Here is a 24,593-nt window from a genome sequence, read left to right as displayed (position 1 = left end):
GAGGCTGTTATAGGCTGGTATAGGCTCTTATAGGCTGGTATGGCCACAAAGGGGGGACCAACTAGGATGTGACGAGCAGGTGTCCAAATCATTTTGTTCATGTAGAGTATATATAATCCACTGGGGCCCTAAATGCGGTAGTCCGGCCCTGTGTCTCTGCTGTTCTACTGTATTTCATACAGCAGCACCCTGATATTCACCCTCCACACCCCTTTAGTCCCATTGGGATATTCTGGATCTATGTGTATGTATTCAAGTCGACTGCTGAACACTGAACACCGGGCTGTAAATAGTACACCTGACTTCACATGAAAGACTGTTGTCCCGCTTGACACACGTTACTTTCACACGAACTATTTAAGTCATGATTTAATAACTGCAGGCACGTTTACGCAGTTATATCAAGACACACAGAATGTATGCATACTAGCATAGAGTCCAGCTGAGAGTCTTGCTGAGGGAGTTACTGTATTAGGACGACTGACAGATATTAAATACAGCGCTTGGTTTACTGTCTGACATCAGGTCGATACCACCTGGTCGATCTCTCGGTGCGCCAAATGGGACGAGACTAGACCCCAGCAGGTCGATCATCCACATGACGCTTCAATGAATCCACTTTGATTGAATGTACGCTATTTTCTGCCAAATATGAAAATATCGGTACATCCTGAAAAGTTTGAATTGAGGTGGTTGGAAGTTAAATTGAACAGGAACACCCCTGAAGAGAGCGAATATTCCAGAGACCACAGGGTGTTCTTTGTTACGGTTGATCGGCACTGTAGATGCCAGTGAGCGTTTCCGCATCGACCAACCGACCTCATTGCGGGAGAATGAATAACGCAAAATGTAGCATATTAAATCAAATACCAAGGAGACGAACACGGATTATACAATGTATCTATGTGGTGGGGTTCATGGTAAGTGCAACATTGTAACCTTTTTTGAAGGCTACATTTGAACACGAAAGTATTGAAATCACGCTTTAAATACGTAACTTTTTGGGCGACCCGATCAAATTCACATAGAATTACAGTATGAGTTATAAATATGTAATTACCATTGAAAGCAAGTATAAGAATCGGTAGATCGGTTATATGTGCATTTTTTTTTATATGCTTCCCGTTCTTAACTTTAGTTTTTGCATCTTTTACTTTCAGTTTTGTACAGCAGCTTCAAACAGCTGAAAATACAATATTTTTGGTTATGGAAAAGATATTTCACAGCAGTTTAGATGGTAAAATGATGATCTACACGATATATGATTGTTTTGTCACATAAACTGAAATTAGACAAACTATTAGAATTTTAGCAACAGTGTATCTTAAACAACTTTCGAGAGAGAGAGAGGCTCACATTGAACCTGATAGTTGAGGCAAATGCTTGCTGATGACATCAGTTTTTTTAACTGTTGTCTTTTATTAACTTTACAGTGGCTATATCATGACATTAGGGACTTTTATGCTATGTAAAATATTGATTCTGGTTTAGGCGGTTCCATCATATATGAAATTTGAGACCCTGACCTGCAGGCTACCACAACATACATCAAATGTATTAAACATTGTGCCTGCATTTGCCAAAAAATGCATTCATGGATTGTTCTGCAGCCAGTCACTCTAATGCTGATCCAGCTAGTCATAAGAGACGGTTGAGTCCCATCACAGCACTGTCAAAAAAACTTACCCGGCAGAATCCAGTCCTTGGAAATCTGTGTTTTGCTCTGAAGGACTTGCTATTCTGAGAAGAGCAGGGTGTTCACAAGAACATCAGACTCCATAAAACATATTATAAACCGGGTAGTTCGAGCCCTGAATGCTGATTGGCTGAAACCACAGGTATGACAAAAAAAATACTATTTACTAGTCTAGTTACGTTGGTAACCAGTTTATAATAGTAATAAGCCACCTCTGGGGTTTGTAGTATATTGCCAATATACCATGGCTAATGGCTGTATCTGGGCACTCTACGTTGTGTCGTGTGTAAGAACAGTCATTAGCCGTGGTATATTGACCATATACCACACCTCCTCGGGCCTTATTGTTTAAATAGAATATTAATGGATATCCTGTGGTACAGGATTAGGCTGACGTCAGGTTTATTGAATCTTATGTGGATTGGACACACACTTACTGTAAACTCACAGAATTGGAGCAATACAGATGCGTTTGAAGACAGTATGATAAAGGTTTTATGTGTAATGCTGTCCAGATAATATGCATAGAAGTGAATGCAACAGAGTGTCTCAAGAACATTCTCACCCAATGCCTACTCCCTTGTGAGAGCTCTGATCCGCTCTCTGTCTCTGTCTCTCTCTGTCTCTGTCTCTCTCTGTCTCGCTCTGTCTCTGTCTCTGATCCGCTCTCTCTGTCTCTGTCTCTCTCTGTCTCTGTCTCTGATCTGCTCTCTCTGTCTCTGATCCGCTCTCTCTGTCTCTGTCTCTCTCTGTCTCTGTCTCTCTCTGTCTCTCTCTGTCTCGCTCTGTCTCTGATCCGCTCTCTCTGTCTCTGTCTCTCTCTCTCTCTGTCTCTCTCTGTCTCTCTCTGTCTCTGTCTCTGATCCGCTCTCTCTGTCTCTGTCTCTGATCCGCTCTCTCTGTCTCTGTCTCTCTCTCTCTCTGTCTCTCTCTGTCTCTCTCTGTCTCTGATCCGCTCTCTCTGTCTCTGTCTCTCTCTGTCTCTGTCTCTCTCTGTCTCGCTCTGTCTCTGTCTCTGATCCGCTCTCTCTGTCTCTGTCTCTGTCTCTCTCTGTCTCTCTCTGTCTCTGTCTCTGATCCGCTCTCTCTGTCTCTGTCTCTGATCCGCTCTCTCTGTCTCTGTCTCTGATCCGCTCTCTCTGTCTCTGTCTCTCTCTGTCTCTGTCTCTCTCTGTCTCTCTCTGTCTCTGTCTCTCTCTGTCTCTCTCTCTGTCTCTCACACATGCTCTAACTCCCACACACTGTATGTTTGGTCCCAGTTTGAATGCAGAGTTAGTTGAACGGAGGGAGAGTTAAACAGTCAGTTTAATAGGTAGGGCTGTGACACAGCAGGAGCAACAGCATGACTTCAAGTCTCTGGCAAGAGCTTCTCTGGAGACAGCCTCACAAATGGAGATGAACAGGGTAGGAGAGTGTCTATTTCTCTCCTCAGGCCCTGAGCTCTCTCTGTTGTAGGCTAAACTCACAAAACATCAGGATAGATTAGCTGTACCTTTAGGTCCCTAGTTCATCTCTCTAACCCCCTTCCATAGAGCAGAATCTATCGCTAACAACAATGGTGGTTTGTCTGGTAGTAAAAAATAAAAAATTAACATTTGTTTTATTGTTGGACATAAAAGACTGTAAACACCAGGAAATCAGCTAATAGAGCGACACGTGATCATATACAAATGTAAGCAAGGTTTGAAATTATTACGTTTCAGTCAAATATTATCTTTTGTTTGTGCTTCTTGCGGTCATTTTGCCGTCTACAAATGATTTATAATTATGTTCCGGCCCTCTGACCATCTGAATGTAAATTGCAGCGTTTGTGAACCCCACACTTTATAATCTGTTTGAACATTTTAAAGCAGATGGTAGCGTAATTTTGATGCATGCTGCATGTTAGAAAGGGGGATTTGTCAGGGCAGAGTATTTTAACCCTTCATTTGACTGTGTTTTCATTGGCTATTGATAGGTCAACCTCTGATGATCACGATACTCTGATACTCTTCTCTTTCGCAGTAAAACAACTTCCATAGTCCAATTTTGTTTAGAAAATGTTTTGATGGTGCCATTGTTATAGAGTAAAGGCTTGTGTGACTTCAGGTGTCAGTGGTCATTCACCTGTGTAAAAAAAGTAGTCATTCATAAAGTCAATCAAAATCTATCTGTTTTAATACAAGAATTCAGGGAGACACCTCCAGAACAGATGCACAGACAATGTCTAACTGGCCTCGTGGAGACATGCCTTTTAATTCTAATCACCAAGGTTATTATAGGTTTTTCTTTTTGTATTCGTTTTTTATTTCTATTAGTTTTAAGATTTTTATTAGAAATTCAGTTTAGTTTAAAATCTAGTTTACTCGTTTTTTATTTATTTTAAGTTATATCAAAACATTTTTTATATTTCATTTTTATATGATTTAGTTTTAGTTTTAGGGACAGAAAGAAGGAGTTGTTATTTTTTGTGTTTTTTGGCACTACTCACCACTGTGGGGCAATAATGCATAATGTGATGTGTCATATGATAGATTAGGTTAGGTTTAAAGGTAGACGCAGCGAGATGACGTAGATTCACAAAGTCAACAGTAGTAGTGGGGCAATTTCTACAACAGCCAGGAGCACGAGGCTAAACTTCTCTGCTGTTTTGATCCAGTAACTACCACGTAGGGTGAAGCGCCCCCGTGCGTTTTATAATGTTCATGCAAGTCAGACTAGGCCCAAATCAGACAATTGTTATCCCCATACAAAGGCGGTGACCCGACTTCACAAAAGCGATCGTCTCGAAACCGTCAACAGACTGCATGAACTTAAAAAAAAAGTATGTGATCAAAGGTCATTCAGTTTTCACTGCAGTCAACTTCAAGTTTTCAGCAGTTGCTCTTCACCATCATCAACTCTTCACCATTGTGGGAGGCTTTATTGTCAACCAATCATAAGGGTCTCACTAATTGATTGTACAATGTGTACACCCATAATATGATATTATGGTTTCAGTTTGTGATTGTGTGATATCAGGGTTAGATACATGTTAACTTCGACATTATAGCTTTTGTAAAATAATGGCAACACTGCCGTGTTAATCTGAACGTTTGCTGTTGGAAAACCATAATAGTGTCTGACTTTGTTGCTTTAGTTTTACCACTTTAACATGGCGTTGTCGCTGAGTCTACCTTTAAATTATAAAGTCAATCTCAATGTGACCCGCCAGATTCAGAAGCTTGAAAATCCCATCCGAAAAAAAAGATTGAAAACTTAATTCGGTTTCTGCCCCCAAAAGCTAAAACTGAATATAATTCATGATGGTTTTTATTTTAGTTCGTTTTGCCGTCAAAGATAATATTTTCAGTATAGTTTTAGTTTTTCAAACGGGTTTGTTAATTATTTTATTTCAGTTTACTAAATCGTTTTTGGATGATTATTTTTCATTTCAGTTTTCGTTTACTATAATAACCTTCGATTTTTGACACTCATTTGTGTACTGGTTGAAGGTCACTAGACTGAAGGTACAAGGACTGATCAGACAGTACCAAATGTTCTCTAAACATCACCCCGAGAGGCTTGTAGGAAGTCAAAACAAAAGACAGTGATTTTTCCACCTGCTACAGAATCACAGTGTTCACAATGTCATCAGTACAATAATAATCAGTTTGTCCTCAGTCCTTGTACCTTCAGTAGCTCTGGCGTCAATTACTGTCAAAGGAAATGAGAACAACCCAGTGACAAGTCTAGTGACCGTCAACCAGTACACAAACAAGTGTCACAAATAGAACACTGGAAATCATGTGTGTTACAGAAAGGGACAACTAAAATAGGCTAAGTATTGTGTTAATCACTCTAAACTGAATGAGAACTTAATTCACCTTACATTTCCCCAAACCTCTTCCTGGGTGTTTGTTGTGGTTGTTGTTTATGTGTTGTCTATGACAATGTCGTTTACTGTAGCTCAACAGTGTTTGAACTGAAAGAACACCTGCTGCAGTCACTCAGTCTATACTCTCTCTCTCTATCTCTCTCTCTCTCTCTCTCTCTCTCTCTCTCTCTCTCTCTCTCTCTCTCTCTCTCTCTCTCTCTCTCTCTCTCTCTCTCTCTCTCTCTCCTCCTCTCTCTCTGCCTCTCTCTCTCTCTGCCTCTCTCTCTCTCTCTCTGCCTCTCTCTCTCTCTCTCTCTCTCTCTCTCTCTCTCTCTCTCTCTCTCTCTCTCTCTCTCTCTCTCTCTCTCTCTCTCTCTCTCTCTCTCTCTCTCTCTCTCTCTCTCTCTCTCTCTCTCTCTCTCCCTCTCTCACACTTTCTTTTGTCTCTCTGTCTCCTCAACAGGACCTGTTTGGGGTGAGCATGATCATTCCCCTGCTGAGTCACCATGTCAAGGCCCTGGGGGCCAGCCCGACCGTGGCAGGCTTAGTAGGTAGGTGGGATGGTGATGATGAAGATATAATACCAGAAAAAAACAGGAGAGTTCACATCAGTGTCATAGTTTGTAACATGTTTTCATACATCAGAAGTGGTGGAATAATTTAGCTGTAGCTGGACAACCTGAGAAATTCTAAAAAATACTTTTATTGCATGAAATATTGTATGAAACAAATGTATAGGGACCTGTGAGGACAACAGATGAAGGAATTGTCTTTTTCTGCTAAATAAGCTTTCTCTCTGCGTGTGAAATCACCAGCTGATATACTTACTAATTTCATATCACCGTGAGCACTGATTGAGTTCACAGGGTCTGATAGCTTATGCAAAGTGCTACAGCGGCTTACATGGTAGGCAAGCTGTAATCATAAACATCTCTAGCGGCTAGCGGCTCACCACTGTTAGCGTTGGTCTATAAACAACAGTTCAACATTCAGAATGGGTCATCATCTGTACCTAATGCATTGGTTTATGTTTCAGGCTCCACATATGGGATCCTACAACTCTTCTCTAGCACTATAGTTGTAAGTACTGACATGTTGTTCTGAAGACAGACAGTCATATTGTGGTACTGTATGTCTTGTTGAGCGGTCACACACACGCACGCACGCACGCACGCACGCACGCACGCACGCACGCACGCACGCACACACACACACACACACACACACACACACACACACACACACACACACACACACACACACACACACACACTACCCTAAGACCTCACCTGACATGGTGTTTGTGTCCTTTGGTCTCCACAACGATGTCAACATCTGAGGGTCTGATTGGACGTCAGCAGTGACCTGGAGTTGGATGCTCCACCATGCACTAACCACTAACCCTCCATTAACATCCACAAATTCCTCTGAATCTACATCTCTTAACAAGGTTGATACTGTATGCTGAGAGAGGTCTCCTCTGAAGAGAGACAGAGGTTCTCAGAGTAGAGTTGTGAGAGGCACTTCCACTTCCCCCACAGTCTCCTGAAATTGGTTTATATCTCAGAGGTCATGAGACGAATTAAAGGAGGAGAAGGAATCGTTTGTGGCCCCAGTGAACAGACAGGGAGGGAGGGATGGGTTGATGGAGGGAGGAAGGAGGGAGGAAGGAGGGAGGAAGGGAACAGCCATGTCTCTGTGGTAATCCCCACAGGCCACATCCAGAAAACAGCAAATTCAAATGACTCTGATTTCATTATACTGTGTGTGATGATGGTGGTTGTGATCGGCAGGGCAGCTGGAGTGACGTGGTGGGGAGGCGGTACTCTATGCTGATGTGTCTGCTGCTGAGTGCTCTGGGCTACGGCCTGCTGGGGATGTCCACCAGCATCGCCCTGTTTCTCCTGGCTAGGATCCCTGTGGGTGAGTCAGGGAGGAGACTTCTTGCTTCAGAGGCTTTGGCCTTGATAGACCTCTACCATTTATCTGAGTCTGAATCGTTCATGTATGTAAAAACTAAAAAATGCTTTGATGTTTTATATGCACCGTGACTGTCAGTAAAAACATAATTGATCATTAAGATTCTATTACACACAAACATAAAAACAACTTCTCTGTCATGTGTCCGCTCCCTCTCGCTCTGTCCTCCAGGGCTGTTCAAGCACTCCCTGTCCATCTGCCGGGCCCTGCTGTCTGATCTGGTGTCTGAGGTGGAGCGCCCCCTAGTGATGGGACACTTCAACGTGGCCTCCAGCATGGGCTTCATCTTGGGACCCGTGGTGGGGGGCTACCTCACTGAACATGAGGGAGGCTTCTACACCTCATCCTTCACCTGTGCCGCCATCTTCCTCCTCAACACAGGTAGGTGGAGGTTCTCCTGCGCCGCCATCTTCCTCCTCAACGCAGGTAGGTGGAGGTTCTCCTGCGCCGCCATCTTCTTCCTCAACGCAGGTAGGTGGAGGTTCTCCTGCGCCGCCATCTTCCTCCTCAACGCAGGTAGGTGGGGGGTTCTCCTGCGCCGCCATCTTCCTCCTCAACACAGGTAGCTGGGGGTTCTCCTGCGCCGCCATCTTCTTCCTCAACGCAGGTAGGTGGAGGTTCTCCTGCGCCGCCATCTTCTTCCTCAACGCAGGTAGGTGGAGGTTCTCCTGCGCCGCCATCTTCTTCCTCAACGCAGGTAGGTGGGGGTTCTCCTGCGCCGCCATCTTCCTCCTCAACACAGGTAGGTGGAGGTTCTCCTGCGCCGCCATCTTCTTCCTCAACGCAGGTAGGTGGGGGTTCTCCTGCGCCGCCATCTTCCTCCTCAACGCAGGTAGGTGGGGGTTCTCCTGCGCCGCCATCTTCCTCCTCAACGCAGGTAGGTGGGGGTTCTCCTGCGCCGCCATCTTCCTCCTCAACGCAGGTAGGTGGGGGTTCTCCTGCGCCGCCATCTTCCTCCTCAACGCAGGTAGGTGGGAGTTCTCCTGCGCCGCCATCTTCTTCCTCAACACAGGTAGGTGGGGGTTCTCCTGCGCCGCCATCTTCCTCCTCAACACAGGTAGGTGGAGGTTCTCCTGCGCCGCCATCTTCTTCCTCAATGCAGGTAGGTGGGGGTTCTCCTGCGCCGCCATCTTCTTCCTCAACGCAGGTAGGTGGAGGTTCTCCTGCGCCGCCATCTTCTTCCTCAACGCAGGTAGGTGGAGGTTCTCCTGCGCCGCCATCTTCCTCCTCAACGCAGGTAGGTGGGGGTTCTCCTGCGCCGCCATCTTCTTCCTCAACGCAGGTAGGTGGGGGTTCTCCTGCGCCGCCATCTTCCTCCTCAACACAGGTAGGTGGGGGTTCTCCTGCGCCGCCATCTTCTTCCTCAACGCAGGTAGGTGGAGGTTCTCCTGCGCCGCCATCTTCTTCCTCAACGCAGGTAGGTGGGGGTTCTCCTGCGCCGCCATCTTCTTCCTCAACGCAGGTAGGTGGGGGTTCTCCTGCGCCGCCATCTTCCTCCTCAACACAGGTAGCTGGGGGTGAGGATGAGGACAGGAGATGGGGGAGGGAGGGAGATGCAAGGAGAGAGAGGTGAGGAGCAGGAAAGTAGGCAAAGGGTGTGCAAGGCACTTATGTTGGTATTCCCAATTCCAACCAATTCTAAATCACACCTTAGCTCTAGCCACTTTGTGGATGTGAAAGGATGGGATGTGTGCTGTCTAACCTTGTGTTTGTTGTGTTCCATCCAGGTCTGGTTTGGCTGCTTCCCTGGAGCGATGCACTAACCCCACGCACCGATGCTAACTCCAACAGCAGCGCTAGCAATGCCAGCTGCCACGACAACGACAACCACTTCACCTCAACACAGCAAAACTGCTCCCATGGCAACAGCAACAACCAAACTACAGCGTCGGCGGTCACGGGATCGGTGGCTCCAGAGAAGAACCAGAGAAGCTGGGACCTGGACTGGGGGGAGGTGTCCCTGCTCCCTTCAGCCTGGCGTCAGCTCTCTTCGGTGGGCTCCAAGATTAACAGTGTGGCCTCCTCGGACATGTGGGACCTGTTCTTGGTGCGTCTGCTCATGGCCATGGCCATAATGCTGTACTACAGTAACTTCTCCCTGGCCATGGAAGAGCGCTTCATGCTAAAGCCCAAGGCCACAGGTTATCTAATCAGCTACAGCTCTACCCTGGGGGCCCTAGCCGGGTTCTTGGTGGGGCCCATCACTAAACTGTACAGTAACAACATGCCGGCGCTGTTGCTACACTCTTCGGTCCTCACGTGTTGCCTGATCCTGCTCTATGCCGCAGCGGCCAGTGTCTGGTATGTGTTGTTAAGTTCCACTTTCATCGCCATCTCTACGACCATCGGACGCACCTGCATCACTGACCTGGTACTGCAGAAAGGGGGCGCTCACGCCAGCGGCACACTCATCGGGGCGGGGCAGTCAGTGACCGCGGTGGGCCGCGTGCTCGCCCCCCTGCTCTCGGGGCTGGCCCAGGAGTTTAGTCCCTGTGGGCCCCCGATTCTGGGGGTAGGGCTGGCGTTAGCGGCCATCGTCCTGCTGATGGTCAGGGTGACAAAATGGGACGGGAGGGGCAAGAGAAAAGAGGCAAGAGAAAAGAGGCATAACTTGAGTCACACACAGTGAGAGAGTGAACGAATGAGAGAGGAAGTGAGATAAAAACTACCACAGCACTGGAGACAGAACTGATGCAGAACTGTTGGGGTTGTTTTTTGTTGACGTGTCAGCTGGGTGTTGTTTCATTGTTTGTTTTTTTAGCTGTCGATGACAGAGCCACAACTCTAGCTCTGTTGGTTGGGTCTCGATGTGATGACATCACAGCACCGATTGGACCCGGGTCATCATCAGCATCGCTCTTCCCCCCCCCCTTCAGTCCCCAAACAGAACGGGTCATCATCAGCATCGCTCTTCCCCCCCCCCTTCAGTCCCCAAACAGAACGGGTCATCATCAGCATGGCTCTTCCCCCCCCTTCAGTCCCCAAACAGAACGGGTCATCATCAGCATCGCTCTTCCCCCCCTTCAGTCCCCAAACAGAACGGGTCATCATCAGCATCGCTCTTCCCCCCCTTCAGTCCCCAAACAGAACGGGTCATCATCAGCATCGCTCTTCCCCCCCTTCAGTCCCCAAACAGAACGGGTCATCATCAGCATCGCTCTTCCCCCCCTTCAGTCCCCAAACAGAACGGGTCATCATCAGCATCGCTCTTCCCCCCCTTCAGTCCCCAAACAGAACGGGTCATCATCAGCATCGCTCTTCCCCCCCTTCAGTCCCCAAACAGAACGGGTCATCATCAGCATCGCTCTTCCCCCCTTCAGTCCCCAAACAGAACGGGTCATCATCAGCATGGCTCTTCCCCCCCCTTCAGTCCCCAAACAGAACGGGTCATCATCAGCATCGCTCTTCCCCCCCTTCAGTCCCCAAACAGAACGGGTCATCATCAGCATCGCTCTTCCCCCCCTTCAGTCCCCAAACAGAACGGGTCATCATCAGCATCGCTCTTCCCCCCCTTCAGTCCCCAAACAGAACGGGTCATCATCAGCATGGCTGTTCGTCACTTCAGTCCCCCAAACAGAACGGGTCATCATCAGCATGGCTGTTCCCCCCCTTCAGTCCCCCAAACAGAACGGGTCATCATCAGCATCGCTCTTCCCCCCCTTCAGTCCCCAAACAGAACGGGTCATCATCAGCATCGCTCTTCCCCCCCTTCAGTCCCCAAACAGAACGGGTCATCATCAGCATGGCTCTTCCCCCCCTTCAGTCCCCAAACAGAACGGGTCATCATCAGCATCGCTCTTCCCCCCCTTCAGTCCCCAAACAGAACAGGTCATCATCAGCATCGCTCTTCCCCCCCTTCAGTTCCCCAAACAGAACGGGTCATCATCAGCATGGCTGTTCCCCACTTCAGTCCCCAAACAGAACAGGTCATCATCAGCATGGCTCTTCCCCCCCTTCAGTTCCCCAAACAGAACGGGTCATCATCAGCATCGCTCTTCCCCCCCTTCAGTCCCCAAACAGAACAGGTCATCATCAGCATCGCTCTTCCCCCCCTTCAGTCCCCAAACAGAACGGGTCATCATCAGCATCGCTCTTCCCCCCCTTCAGTCCCCAAACAGAACGGGTCATCATCAGCATCGCTCTTCCCCCCCTTCAGTCCCCCAAACAGAACGGGTCATCATCAGCATCGCTCTTCCCCCCCTTCAGTCCCCCAAACAGAACGGGTCATCATCAGCATCGCTCTCCCCCCCTTCAGTCCCCAAACAGAACGGGTCATCATCAGCATCGCTCTTCCCCCCCCTTCAGTCCCCCAAACAGAACGGGTCATCATCAGCATCGCTCTTCCCCCCCTTCAGTCCCCCAAACAGAACGGGTCATCATCAGCATCGCTCTCCCCCCCTTCAGTTCCCCAAACAGAACGGGTCATCATCAGCATCGCTCTTCCCCCCCTTCAGTCCCCCAAACAGAACGGGTCATCATCAGCATCGCTCTTCCCCCCCTTCAGTCCCCCAAACAGAACGGGTCATCATCAGCATCGCTCTTCCCCCCCTTCAGTCCCCCAAACAGAACGGGTCATCATCAGCATCGCTCTTCCCCCCCTTCAGTCCCCAAACAGAACTGGTCATCATCAGCATCGCTCTTCCCCCCCTTCAGTCCCCAAACAGAACGGGTCATCATCAGCATGGCTCTTCCCCCCCCCTTCAGTCCCCAAACAGAACGGGTCATCATCAGCATGGCTGTTCCCCACTTCAGTCCCCCAAACAGGGTGAATGCAAAAAGTTCAGTGTTGCCAAGGCGACCGTGAACAAAGCCAGCAACCCTCTGTAAAAGGCATGGGAAGGTGTCCATGCTAAGTTAGCTTAGCGTAGGTCAACAACATGTCAGTGGCTCATTAGGTTCTTATAGCCTAGAAATATTCAAATGTTTTTGTCTCTAGTGAGAGGCAATAATTCAATTAAAAACAACAACATATAAGCCTAATGTTACTCTAATGGAATCCTGCTCTTCCTTAATAACCACTACAAATAGTCCAGGAAAGTATTGGTACTGAAAATGCTCATTTCTCCAAATGCTCTGTTTCTGACCTATCTTATGAGGGTGGGCAGCAGGTGAAGGGGCTCCTCTTTCCTCTCTGGCGCCACATTCTATTTTCTCTCCCTTCTCACCAAAGTGTGCACTCCGTCACCCTCCTCTAAGAGTTGAACATATATGGATTAGTGTGAATACATCCACACCAATCCAGTGCTTTTGAACCCTTTTGGGTGAGTGATCTAGTACACTGGGGAACGGATCAAGAACCTTAACTGAGCTTGAGTACTGGTTGTCCACAGGCACATATCTAGGATTCATTTACCCTTCCTAAATCCTAACCCTAACCACGCGGGGGGAAGTAAAACATTTTCCAAGGATCTTAGGTCAGTGTCTGTGGATAACGCCATCCTACTTCCTTTTAACCACTAAGGTATCAGGGCCTTTTCAATGGAAATGTTTACTTTTATAAAAATATTTTGTTTATTTTCATTTTATATTATTTTCCCTTATTCTACATTGTCCATATTGAGTTTATTCCAATTCATAAATGTACTGTTAATTATTATTTTGAGATGAATTCTATTATTTTGAATGGAGTTGCCCTTACACTGACCCAAATGCTACTGAATGTTATGAAGACAATTATTGTACTGAATGATTCATATGAAAGAAGTAAAGATCATTTGACAATACAATAAGTATATTTCTAAACATGTGAATGTTCTTGAATGTAAATGTCAGTTCCATAACTTCAGTTTTATATTTTTTGATTTGATGATGAATGACTGATAGTCTGTGAGATTTCTTTCTCCTACAAGGTGTTTTTTGCTCTGTTGCTAATGCTGAGTTCATGACATCTCATAAATTCATAAATATGAGCATATGACTGGAGAAAATCTACTTGAACGCCCCTCCAACTAGTAATTACTAGTGTCAAACTCGTCTATCATCCCTGAACTCCGACTTCTCCCACATGTTGAACTCTGACGTCACCTACTAAGGAAATTACCTCGATAGCATTTTCAGCAGTTATATACAACACAAAAAAATACAATAAACCAACTCTATTTATATATATTATTTTAACACTATAACTTGATTACAAGCATGATAGCTGTACTTTTCGTTTATCGTTGTAGCAGCTTGTTTGCCATTAGCCAATCTGCTTTCTTAAAGTGTTCAAAGCATGTTGCTCCAGGTTTACCAGTAGTATTTTCCAAGTTTTTCATGAGTTTAGCATCAGACCTTAAACACAGATCCATCTCTGCAATACAGCAGCTAGAACGACTATTTTGTCAAGAAATAAAGTGGCATTTCAACATTATACATCAACATTTTATTACTTAACTAAAGCAACACAGATAGTCAGAGCAGTGTCCATGAAGACCCTGTTAAGATATGACTGGTCTGAATGTCAGACACAAGGAGAAACAGAAAAACAGAAAAGCTAGAAGATAAGAAGTGTCTTTCCTGAAAGTGCCTTCACTTGCATAGAGATATACCAATGTATTAAAATCTATTAAATAATGTCATTGAAATCTTGCAGGTAAAACCAGGGGTAAAAGTAAATAAAATGGCTTCCTGGTATGCTACAAGTGTGTGTACACATAAACATAATGTAGAATGACATATAGAATCTCTATTAATTTAATAGGATCTCTGTGGGTCTAATAGTGAAGATTAGTCTTTTTTAAATGTTTTACTTGATATCTTATTTAAAGTATTGTGTTGCAAGAGTCTTTGCTCTTCAGAGTGTGGTTGGTTGTAGACCAGTGGTTCTTAACTGGTTTTGCCTCGGGACCCAAATTGAACCAGGTTGTCTCAGTCACGATCCAATATTGGCATCACACATTTTTGGGGGGCAAAATGCAATCTGGAAAACAATTTTCAATACTATATTGATAGTAAATGTACAAATTATATGACAAGGGAACAACAGTCCCACTTTTTTCATTGTCAATAATTCAATTTTGCACATATTCTTGATGAAGAATGTTAAGCTCACTGGTTTAAGATGACAAAAGCAACCAAATACGCTAATAACTCAATATGGAACACTGTTTAAAGAAAAATAGTTCAGTGATTAAATTATAGTAAAAATATAGGTTCATTATGATTTCTACACACTTTCTACCTGGTTTTAGTTGTTTAAATTCAGACTAGGGTATTTTTAAAATTATTTTCTTGACACTTTAACCCATTAAAAAACTCTGTGTTGAGAATCGCTGTTGTAGACAATCCAATTATCCATTCCCCCTTGGCTTGTAGTGCATTGTAATCTTGTGGTATTTGACATTTCACAGTTCTGAGATTCTGGAGTCGTTGTAGATTAGAACCCAAGACAGCCTATAGCAGTCCTCCTGCTACTTTCCTGACAGCTGATTAGTCCTCAGGGGTTCTAGGGTTTCTGAGTCTTCCACTGTGGCCTGAGCAGGGGTTTCTGTGTTCCACTGTCATCACGGTCACCAGGCTCTGCAGCCCAGGCTGGGGTCAGGGACAAGGGCTGCTGCTCCCCCTCTGGCCTGTGGTCACCGCTGCAATGGTCACCTGAGGAGCCATTATCAGGGTCGTTGGAGGGGTTGTGGCGAGGGGCGGGTATCCGGGAATCACTGGAGGAGGAGTTTAGTCGGGACATGCCACGCCCCCAGGCACCTCTTCCTCCACTCCTCTCATCCACCAGGTCCACTACAGAGCTAGAGGGCACCTCTGTCAGTGTGTTCAGCCTGCGTAGGGGCAGCATTGCTCGGGATGAGGAGCGACTGGGCTGGTTAAACCTGGAGCGGGCTGATGGGTAATCCACCTCCGACATGGTCTCATCATCATCATTACCTGAGTGAAAGAGAGAGACATTATGAATTTAGTTTATGATCCAAGCATTGATGTGCAAAGAGCCTAAATATTGTAGAGATTATAGAGTGACACACACAAGCTTCATTTTGAGCATTACCTGTATGCCTCAGTCTCTGAGGAGGGAACTTTGAGTCCAGACTCTTCCCTGGAGGCAGAGAAAAGTACTTCTGGGATTTGGCCTCATTCTGAGAGAAAGAAAAAAGGGAGGTGAGAGGGGAATAAAGAGAGAGATAAGCGGTTGTACACTTTGATCACAACAAATGGTTTTCCTGTAACATATATTTTTAAATCAAATCATGAAGTGCTGTGCACAGACTAGACCTGCATTACTAACATTACTACTAAAATATTTAGATTAATATCTATTCTAACATTACTACTAAATGATTTAGGTTAATATATGTTCTTAATGTAGAGTAACAATCAAACATATGGACACACCTACATTACTCATTCAACGGTTTTTCTTAATTTTTTACTATTTTCTACATTGTAGAATAATAGTGAAGACTTCAAAACTATGAAATAACACATATTTTATCATGTTGTACCAAAAAAGTGTTAAACAAATCAAAATATATTTTATATTTGAGATTCTTCAAAGTAGCCACCCTTTTGCCTTGATGACAGCTTTGCACACTCTTGGCATTCTCTCAACCATCTTCATGAGGTAGTCACCTGGAATGCATTTCAATTATTAACAGGTGTGCCTTGTTAAAAGTTTATTTGTGCAATGTCTATAATTCTTAATGCGTTTGAGCCAATCAGTTGTGTTGTGACAAGGTAGGGGTGGTATACAGAAGATAGCCCTATTTGGTAAAAGACCAAGTCCATATTATGGCAAGAAAAGCTCAAATAAACAAAGAGAAATGACAGACCATCATTACTTTAAGACATGAAGGTCAGTCAACCCAGAAAATTTCAAGAACTTTGAAAGTTTCTTCAAGTTCAGTCGCAAAAACCATCAATCGATATGATGAAACTGGCTCTCATGAGGACCGCCACAGGAAAGGAAGACCCAGAGTTACCTCTGCTGCAGAGGATAAGTTCATTAGAGTTAACAGCCTCAGAAATTGCAGCCCACAGAGTTCAAGTAACAGACACATCTCAACATCAACTGTTCAGAGGAGACTGCGTGAATCATGGTCGAATTGCTGCAAAGAAACCACTACTAAAGGACACCAATATGAAGAAGAGACTTGTTTGGGCCAAAAAACACGAGCAATGGACATTAGACTGGTGGAAATCTGTTCTTTGGTCTGATGAGTCCAAATTTGAGATTTTCGGTTCCAACCGCCGTGTTTTGTGAGACGCAGAGTAGGTGAACGGATGATCTCCACATGTGTGGTTCCCACCGTGAAGCATGGAGGAGGAGGTGTGGTGGTGTGTTGCTGGTGACACTGTCTGTGATTTATTTACAATTCAAGGCACACTTAACCAGCATGGCTACCACAGCATTCTGCAGCGATACGCCATCCCATCTGGTTTGCACCTAGTGGGACTATCATTTGTTTTTCAACAGGACAATGATCCAACACACCTCCAGGCTGTATAAGGGCTATTTGACCAAGAAGGAGAGTGATGGAGTGATGCATCAGATGACCTGGCCTCCACAAGCACCCGACTTCAACCCAATTGAGATGGCTTGGGATGAGTTCGACCGCAGACTGAAGGAAAAGCAACCAACAAGTGCTCAGCATATGTGGGAACTCCTTCAAGACTGTTGGAAAAGCATTCCAGCTGTAGCTGGTTGAGAGAATGCCAGGAGTGTGCAAAGCTGTCATCAAGGCAAAGGGTGGCTATTTTGAAGAATCTCAAATCTCAAATATATTTTGATTTGTTTAACACTTTTTTGGTTACTACATGATTCCATATGTGTTATTTAATCGTTTTGATGTTTTCACTATTATTCAACAATGTAGAAAATAGTAAAAATAAAGTAAAACCCTTGAATGAGTAGGTGCGTCCAAACTTTTGACTGGTACTGTAAGTCTGTGTGTTCCGCACCGGTACGTTGAAGTTGCCGGGTCGGAGGCTGCGTCGGATGCTGGTGTGCCGTCGGATCAGGATCTCTTTTGTCCGGCTGTCGTTGGGCAGGGAGTGCTTGGTGGTGTATGCCGTGGTCTGGAAAAACACACAGAGAAACGCACAATATATAAGACACACCCACCGTCTGATAACACACACTAACACACAACACATTACATAAAACACACACTGCATAGAAAATCTGATACAACGCTATAGTGTAGCAGAGGCCAACATACTGCAGGAAACACGCCCAATCTAACATGAGGTTTCTACATACAGTAGCTGTATCTGTACCACCCTGCTTTAATCTCCTAATGACACATACACTAATGACACACACTAATGACACACACACCAATGACACACACTAATGACACACACAAATCACACACACACTAATGACACACACAGTAATGACACACACACTAATGACACACACACTATTGACACACAAACTAATGACACACATTAATGACACACACACTAATGACACACAAACTAATGACACACACACACTAATGACACACACACTAATTGCACACACACTAATGACACACACACACACGCTAATGACACACACACACTATTTGCTCACACACGAATGACACACACACACACACACTAACAACACAAACACACACTAATGACACAAACACACACTAATAACACACACACACTAATGACACACACACTAATAACACAAACACACTAATGACTCACAAACACTAATGGCAGACACACACACTAATGACACACAGACTAATGACACACAAACACTAATGACACACAAAACACACACACACACACACACACACACACACACACACACACACACACACACACACACACTAATGACACACAAACACTAATGGCACACACACACACACTAATGACACACACTAACAACACTAACACACACTAATGACACAAACACACACTAATGACACAAACACACTCTAATGACACACACACTCTAATGACACACACACACAAATGACACAAACACACACTAATGACACAAACACACACTAATGACACAAACACACACTAATGACACACACACACACACACACACACACACTAATGGCACACACACACTAATGACACACACACTAACAACACAAACACACACTAATGACACAAACACACACTAATGACACAAACACACACTAATGACACACACACTCTAATGACACACACACACAAATGACACAAACACACACTAATGACACACACACACACTAATGGCACACACACACTAATGACACACACACACACTAATGACACATACACACACACTAATGACACACACACACACACTAATGACACACACACACACACACACTAATGGCACACACACTAATGACACACACACTAATGACAAACCCACTAACGACACACCTAATTGCAGCTGTATTCTCTTAATAACACGACACAGCAGTCCTTACAGAGAGAGTGCTGCTATAGCCTACACTCCTGATTACACAACGAGAGTGGATTTTACACACCCCAGCTTTTATGTTTTACCACAATACCCTCTTCTTTCTGTGCCTGTGGCTCTGGGCAGTCACCCAAACATAGCTGGCCACACCCTGACCTGTCTGAACCATGATGCTTATCTGAACGATACCTGGCTCTGTTTGTGTCTAACGAGCTGCTGTACCTTCCTCTCTCCTGGAAAACATTCATCACTACAGAGAGACGCCCATTGTCCCTAATAAACCCATTGTCCCTAATAAACCCTTTGTCCCTAATAAACCCATTGCCCCTAATCCAATATACTTCACTTGTGTAGATCTGAGAGGATTGGATAGGTATAAGCATCCCTAGGTTATTTGTGTAGTGGGTAGATCTAGTACATGGGTTTGGTGATCAACAGATGCTCTAACCGGGGCGGCAGGTAGCCTAGTGGTTAGAGTAACCGAGCCTAGTGGACTAGTAACCGAAATGTTGCAAGATCAAATCCCCGAGCTGACAAGGTAAAACATCTGTTGTTCTGCCCCTGAACAAGGCAGTTAAACCCACTGTTCCTAGGCCATCATTGAAAATAAGAATTTGTTCTTAACTGACTTGCATAGTTAAATAAAGGTAAAATAAATAAATAAAAATGATGGCCGCATGGTGGGACAAGAAGCTGTCAGACCTGTTTTAGGGCTTAGGAGAGTGGAAGTCGAACGGTTTCAATAGAATGTCAACACATCACATGATCTAATGTCAAAACCAATGATACAATGAGATCTGTGACAGTAACAGGTGTGTTTGTGTTAGTGGGGGGGGGCGTGAAGGAGTGGGCAGATAATTAGATAAGGTCACAGAGAGAATCCCATCACATGAAAACACAAACACTCTCCCTGTGGCTCGTTTTCAAAAGGTGAGGTCACTTATGGAAATGTACTGCCGACCACAGGCATTATGCAAAACAGCACGTGAGGTACAGTACACACAGGTATGGAAGCACAAACCTCCATGTAACAAACAGGGCTCTGCGTAAGGTAAACCTTGTTAAGGAATCGACTCACCCGTTGTCTGATCTTGTACATGTTCTTGGACAGGATGTCATGCATGTTCATCAGGTCCGCAGTCACAAACTTCCTCTTGGGTTTACCAGAGCCCTTCTTCTCCTCGCTAGAGGAACAAACACAGAAATAACAGAATGTTTAAAAACGGTATCATCTTTGTAAATTATATCAGAAATAGGAATGGTGGAGTTATGTCACACATGCAGTTAACAAAAATATATGGAAGTGTCTGCTCTACCCAAAACTACAACCAACTAATTGCAGCATTACCGCAAAACTGGAAGAGGCAAGTCGAAGGGGGAGAAGGAGAAATAAGGAACTTGTTTGCTGGCCCTGCATTAAAGACCGAAATTGATTAAAGAAAATGTTGATAAATAAAAAAGTATACCAGTTTCATTTAACCTCTAGGGGCTAGGGGGCAGTATTTTCACTTCCGGATGAAAAACGTACCCAATTTAAACAGGTTACTACTCTGGCCCAGAAAATTGAATATGTATATTATTAGTAGATTTGAATAGAAAACACTCTGAAGTTTCTAAAACTGTTTGAATGGTGTCTGTGAGTATAACAGAACTCATATGGCAGGCAAAAAACCGGAGAAAATTTGAATCAGGAAGTGGGAGAATTTAGAAATGTAGTTTTTGTTTAGAATCCCTTGGAAAACTACAGTGACATAGGATTGACGTTACACCTCCTAACTCTTCTATTGGCTGTCAACAATCTTTATGAACAGGTTTCAACCGTCATCTGTTACCGGGCAGATCATTTTGGCTCAGTCAATCATTGGCCAGTCTGAGGAGAGGTGTCTTATGATGCGTGTACACGTGACGTCATCATTTTTATATTTTTCTTCTGGGATGAATAGCTATTGCCCGGTTGTAAAATTATCGCAAAATTGTATATACTTACTTGTATATACAGTGCATTCGGAAAGTATTCCCACACAGCCAAACTGAGCAATCGTTGGAGAAGTTTGCCAAAATGCACCTAAAGGACTATCAGACCATGAGAAGCAAGATTCTCTGGTCTGATTGAACTCGTTGGCCTGAATGCCAAGCATCACGTCTGGAGGAAACCTCCAGACCAGCATCATGCTGTGGGGATGTTTTTCAGCAGCAGGGACTGGGAGACTAGTCAGGATCAAGGGAAAGATTAACGGAGCAAAGTACAGAGACATCCTTGATGAAAACCTGTTCCAGAGCGCTCAGGACCTTAGGCTGGGGCGAAGGTTCACTTTCCAACAGGACAACAACCCTAAGCACATAGCCAAGATAACGCAGGAGTGACTTCGGGACAAGTCTCTGAATGTCCTTGAGTGGCCCAGCCAGATCCCGGACATGAACCCGATCGAACATCTCTGTGCACAACGCTCCACATCCAACCTGGCAGAGCTTGAGAGTATCTGCAGAGAAGAATTGGAGAAACTCCCCAAATACAGGTGTGCCAAGCTTGTAGTGTCATACCTAAGAAGACTCGAGGCCTTTACTGAGTAAAGGGTCTGAAATCTTATGTAAATGTGATATTTCATAAATTTTTTTGCAAACATTTCTCAAAAGCGGTTTTTGCTTTGTCATTATGGGGTATTGTGTGTAGATTGATGAGGGGGAAAAAAACAATTTAAAAATGTAATTTAATTAATTTTAGAATACGGCTGTAACGTAACAAAATATGGAAAAAGTCAAGGGGTCTGAATACTTTCCGAATGCACTGTATATATTTGATATACCGTATAAATATTTACACAAAAACATATTTGGGGAATTGGAAATGATGCAGACAATTAAACTGATGGAAGCCACAATCTATCTGCAATATTAAAGCGGATCTACCCCCTAAAAAAATTAAGAAATTACAGAATGCTTAGGTATTACCCATTATAATCTGGATGGTTCGAGCCCTGGATGCTCATTGGCTGACAGCCGTGGTATACCATGGGTATGATACATGACTTATTTTTACTGCTCTAATTACGTTGGTAACCAGTTTATATTTGCAATAAGGCACCTCGGGGGTTTTTGGTATATGGCTAAGGGCTTTATCCAGGCACTCTTAGTTGCGTTGTGCCTAAGAACAGCCCTTAGCCTTGGTATATTAACCATATACCAAACCCTTCTGGACTTATTGCTTAAATACCCATCTGACCTGTTGAGGTTAAAAGTGTAATGTGTGAGGGATGATGGGTGGATAAGATGAAAAGAAGTGTATGAGAGACAGCAGGGGGGACAGAGAGAGACATACAGAGAGAGGGACAAGGACAGAAAGACAGAGAGAGAGAGCAAGAGGGAGAGCAAGCGAGAGAGCAAGAGAGAGAGCAAGAGAGAGAGCAAGAGAGAGAGCAAGAGAGAGAGCAAGAGAGTGAGAGAGAGGGAGAGCGAGCAAGAGCTAGAGGGAGAGAGAGGATAAACGTACTGTAGAGAGACAATGGAGGAACCGGCGTTCATGTCGCCAGACACGGTGTCCAGTATCTCCATTGCGTTCTGCAGCTCCAGCTTCTTGTACAGAGCCACAATGCTAGACTCTGCCCGGTTATCCCTGATCAGGATCTTACGCAGGATCCGGTTATTAAACTTCAGAAACCTGACATAGGGGTTAGAGAGATGGTTATTAAACTTCAGAAACCTGACATAGGGGTTAGAGAGACTGTTATTAAACTTCAGAAACCTGACATAGGGGTTAGAGAGACGGTTATTAAACTTCAGAAACCTGACATAGGGGTTAGAGAGACGGTTATTAAACTTCAGAAACCTGACATAGGGGTTAGAGAGACGGTTATTAAACTTCAGAAACCTGACATAGGGGTTAGAGAGACGGTTATTAAACTTCAGAAACCTGACATAGGGGTTAGAGAGACGGTTATTAAACTTCAGAAACCTGACATAGGGGTTGGAGAGACGGTTATTAAACTTCAGAAACCTGACATAGGGGTTAGAGAGACGGTTATTAAACTTCAGAAACCTGACATAGGGGTTGGAGAGACGGTTATTAAACTTCAGAAACCTGACATAGGGGTTAGAGAGATGGTTATTAAACTTCAGAAACCTGACATAGGGGTTAGAGAGACTGTTATTAAACTTCAGAAACCTGACATAGGGGTTAGAGAGACGGTTATTAAACTTCAGAAACCTGACATAGGGGTTGGAGAGACGGTTATTCAACTTCAGAAACCTGACATAGGAGTTAGAGAGACAGTTATTAAACTTCAGAAACCTGACATAGGGGTTAGAGAGACAGTTATTAAACTTCAGAAACCTGACATGGGAGTTAGAGAGACAGTTATTAAACTTCAGAAACCTGACATAGGGGTTGGAGAGACGGTTATTAAACTTCAGAAACCTGACATAGGGGTTAGAGAGACGGTTATTAAACTTCAGAAACCTGACATAGGAGTTAGAGAGACAGTTATTAAACTTCAGAAACCTGACATAGGGGTTAGAGAGACGGTTATTAAACTTCAGAAACCTGACATAGGGGTTGGAGAGACGGTTATTAAACTTCAGAAACCTGACATAGGGGTTGGAGAGACGGTTATTATACTTCAAAAACCTGACATAGGGGTTGGAGAGACGGTTATTAAACTTCAGAAACCTGACATAGGGGTTAGAGAGACGGTTATTAAACTTCAGAAACCTGACATAGGGGTTAGAGAGATGGTTATTAAACTTCAGAAACCTGACATAGGGGTTAGAGAGACTGTTATTAAACTTCAGAAACCTGACATAGGGGTTGGAGAGACGGTTATTAAACTTCAGAAACCTGACATAGGGGTTAGAGAGACGGTTATTAAACTTCAGAAACCTGACATAGGGGTTGGAGAGACGGTTATTAAACTTCAGAAACCTGACATAGGGGTTGGAGAGATGGTTATTAAACTTCAGAAACCTGACAAAGAGGGCAGATACTAAACATTATCACAGACACTCACAGACAGAAGCATTTCATAATACCCATGGAAGCAATATTAAACTCATGCCTTGGTGTTCACACAGAGTTATAGAAAGTGGATAGATGTAAGCTCCTCCCAAAGCCCTCCAAAAGGCTAAGTGGCTTATGTTCGTGGAAACAAAAGAAGAAAGGGAATGGGGCTGTGCTTTGCTTTGCTTCCTGGGATGAGGACAAGTTCTGACTAGCGGAGTTGACCTAAGATGACTTAAAAAGGACTCCAGACAAACCCGTTCTGGTGTAGAGAGGGGTGTAGTGAGGACATGGGTCATAGAGGGGGTGGGGGTGTATTGTTACATTGGAAGAACTGTACATTTCTTTGGGGCATTTGGAGTAAAGTAGAAGCCACTAATGATGATGTTGCAGCTCAAAGGAACATGTGTCACGACTTCCACCGAGGTCGGTCCCTCTCCTTGTTCGGGCGGCGTTCGGTGGTCGACACCACCGGTCTTCTAGCCATCGCTGATCCATCTTTCATTTTCCATTGGTTTTGTCTTTATTTTCTACACACCTGGTTTTCATTATCCAATTCCATGTTCATGTATTTAACCCTCTGTTTCCCCCATGTTTGTTGTGCGTGATTGTTTCTATGTTCAGTTCGGTTCATGATGGCTGGTTTTTCCACAGGTGCTGTGTTCACCCGTGCGTAATGTTTACCGTTGGTTATTGGTCAAGTGTATTTGTTTACCTTGTGCCTTTATTTTTTGAGTAA

At 44.5% G+C, this 24,593-nt stretch overlaps 2 protein-coding genes across 2 annotated transcripts in view; one reads left to right on the top strand and one right to left on the bottom strand.

Annotated features, from left to right (window-relative positions):
- The first annotated feature begins 567 nt into the window (after positions 1 to 567).
- LOC106586778 (major facilitator superfamily domain-containing protein 9) lies at positions 568 to 13,866 on the top strand. The gene is made up of 6 exons (XM_014174392.2): positions 568 to 920; positions 5,995 to 6,082; positions 6,568 to 6,611; positions 7,325 to 7,454; positions 7,683 to 7,892; positions 9,239 to 13,866. The coding sequence occupies exons 1-6, from the start codon at positions 786 to 788 to the stop codon at positions 10,138 to 10,140; spliced, it is 1,509 nt and encodes a 502-aa protein (XP_014029867.1). The 5' UTR covers positions 568 to 785; the 3' UTR covers positions 10,141 to 13,866.
- slc9a2 (solute carrier family 9 member 2) overlaps positions 13,864 to 24,593 on the bottom strand; it is a 25,777-nt gene continuing 15,047 nt past the window's right edge. Inside the window, exons 9-13 of the mRNA XM_014174391.2 lie at positions 22,352 to 22,519; positions 19,943 to 20,048; positions 17,400 to 17,516; positions 15,490 to 15,577; positions 13,864 to 15,371 (exon numbers count right to left, since the gene is read on the bottom strand). Of these exons, the coding sequence (XP_014029866.2) occupies positions 14,941 to 15,371; positions 15,490 to 15,577; positions 17,400 to 17,516; positions 19,943 to 20,048; positions 22,352 to 22,519 (910 nt within the window). The 3' untranslated portion in view covers positions 13,864 to 14,940. The remainder of the gene's footprint in view (positions 15,372 to 15,489; positions 15,578 to 17,399; positions 17,517 to 19,942; positions 20,049 to 22,351; positions 22,520 to 24,593) is intronic.

This window comes from Salmo salar, chromosome ssa25 (assembly GCF_905237065.1).
Source record: "Salmo salar chromosome ssa25, Ssal_v3.1, whole genome shotgun sequence".
Taxonomy (NCBI): Eukaryota; Metazoa; Chordata; class Actinopteri; order Salmoniformes; family Salmonidae; genus Salmo; species Salmo salar.
Note: the sequence above shows the minus strand (reverse complement) of the source record. Positions and strands in the feature narration are given on the sequence as shown.

Bases quoted from the DNA above. Each gene is read 5' to 3' on its own strand.
- LOC106586778 (XM_014174392.2), top strand. From the start codon at position 786: ATGCCAGTGAGCGTTTCCGCATCGACCAACCGACCTCATTGCGGGAGA. The intron at 6,612-7,324 runs GTAAGTACTGAC...TGTGATCGGCAG, and splicing joins TCTTCTCTAGCACTATAGTT to GGCAGCTGGAGTGACGTGGT. The intron at 7,455-7,682 runs GTGAGTCAGGGA...TCTGTCCTCCAG, and splicing joins CCTGGCTAGGATCCCTGTGG to GGCTGTTCAAGCACTCCCTG.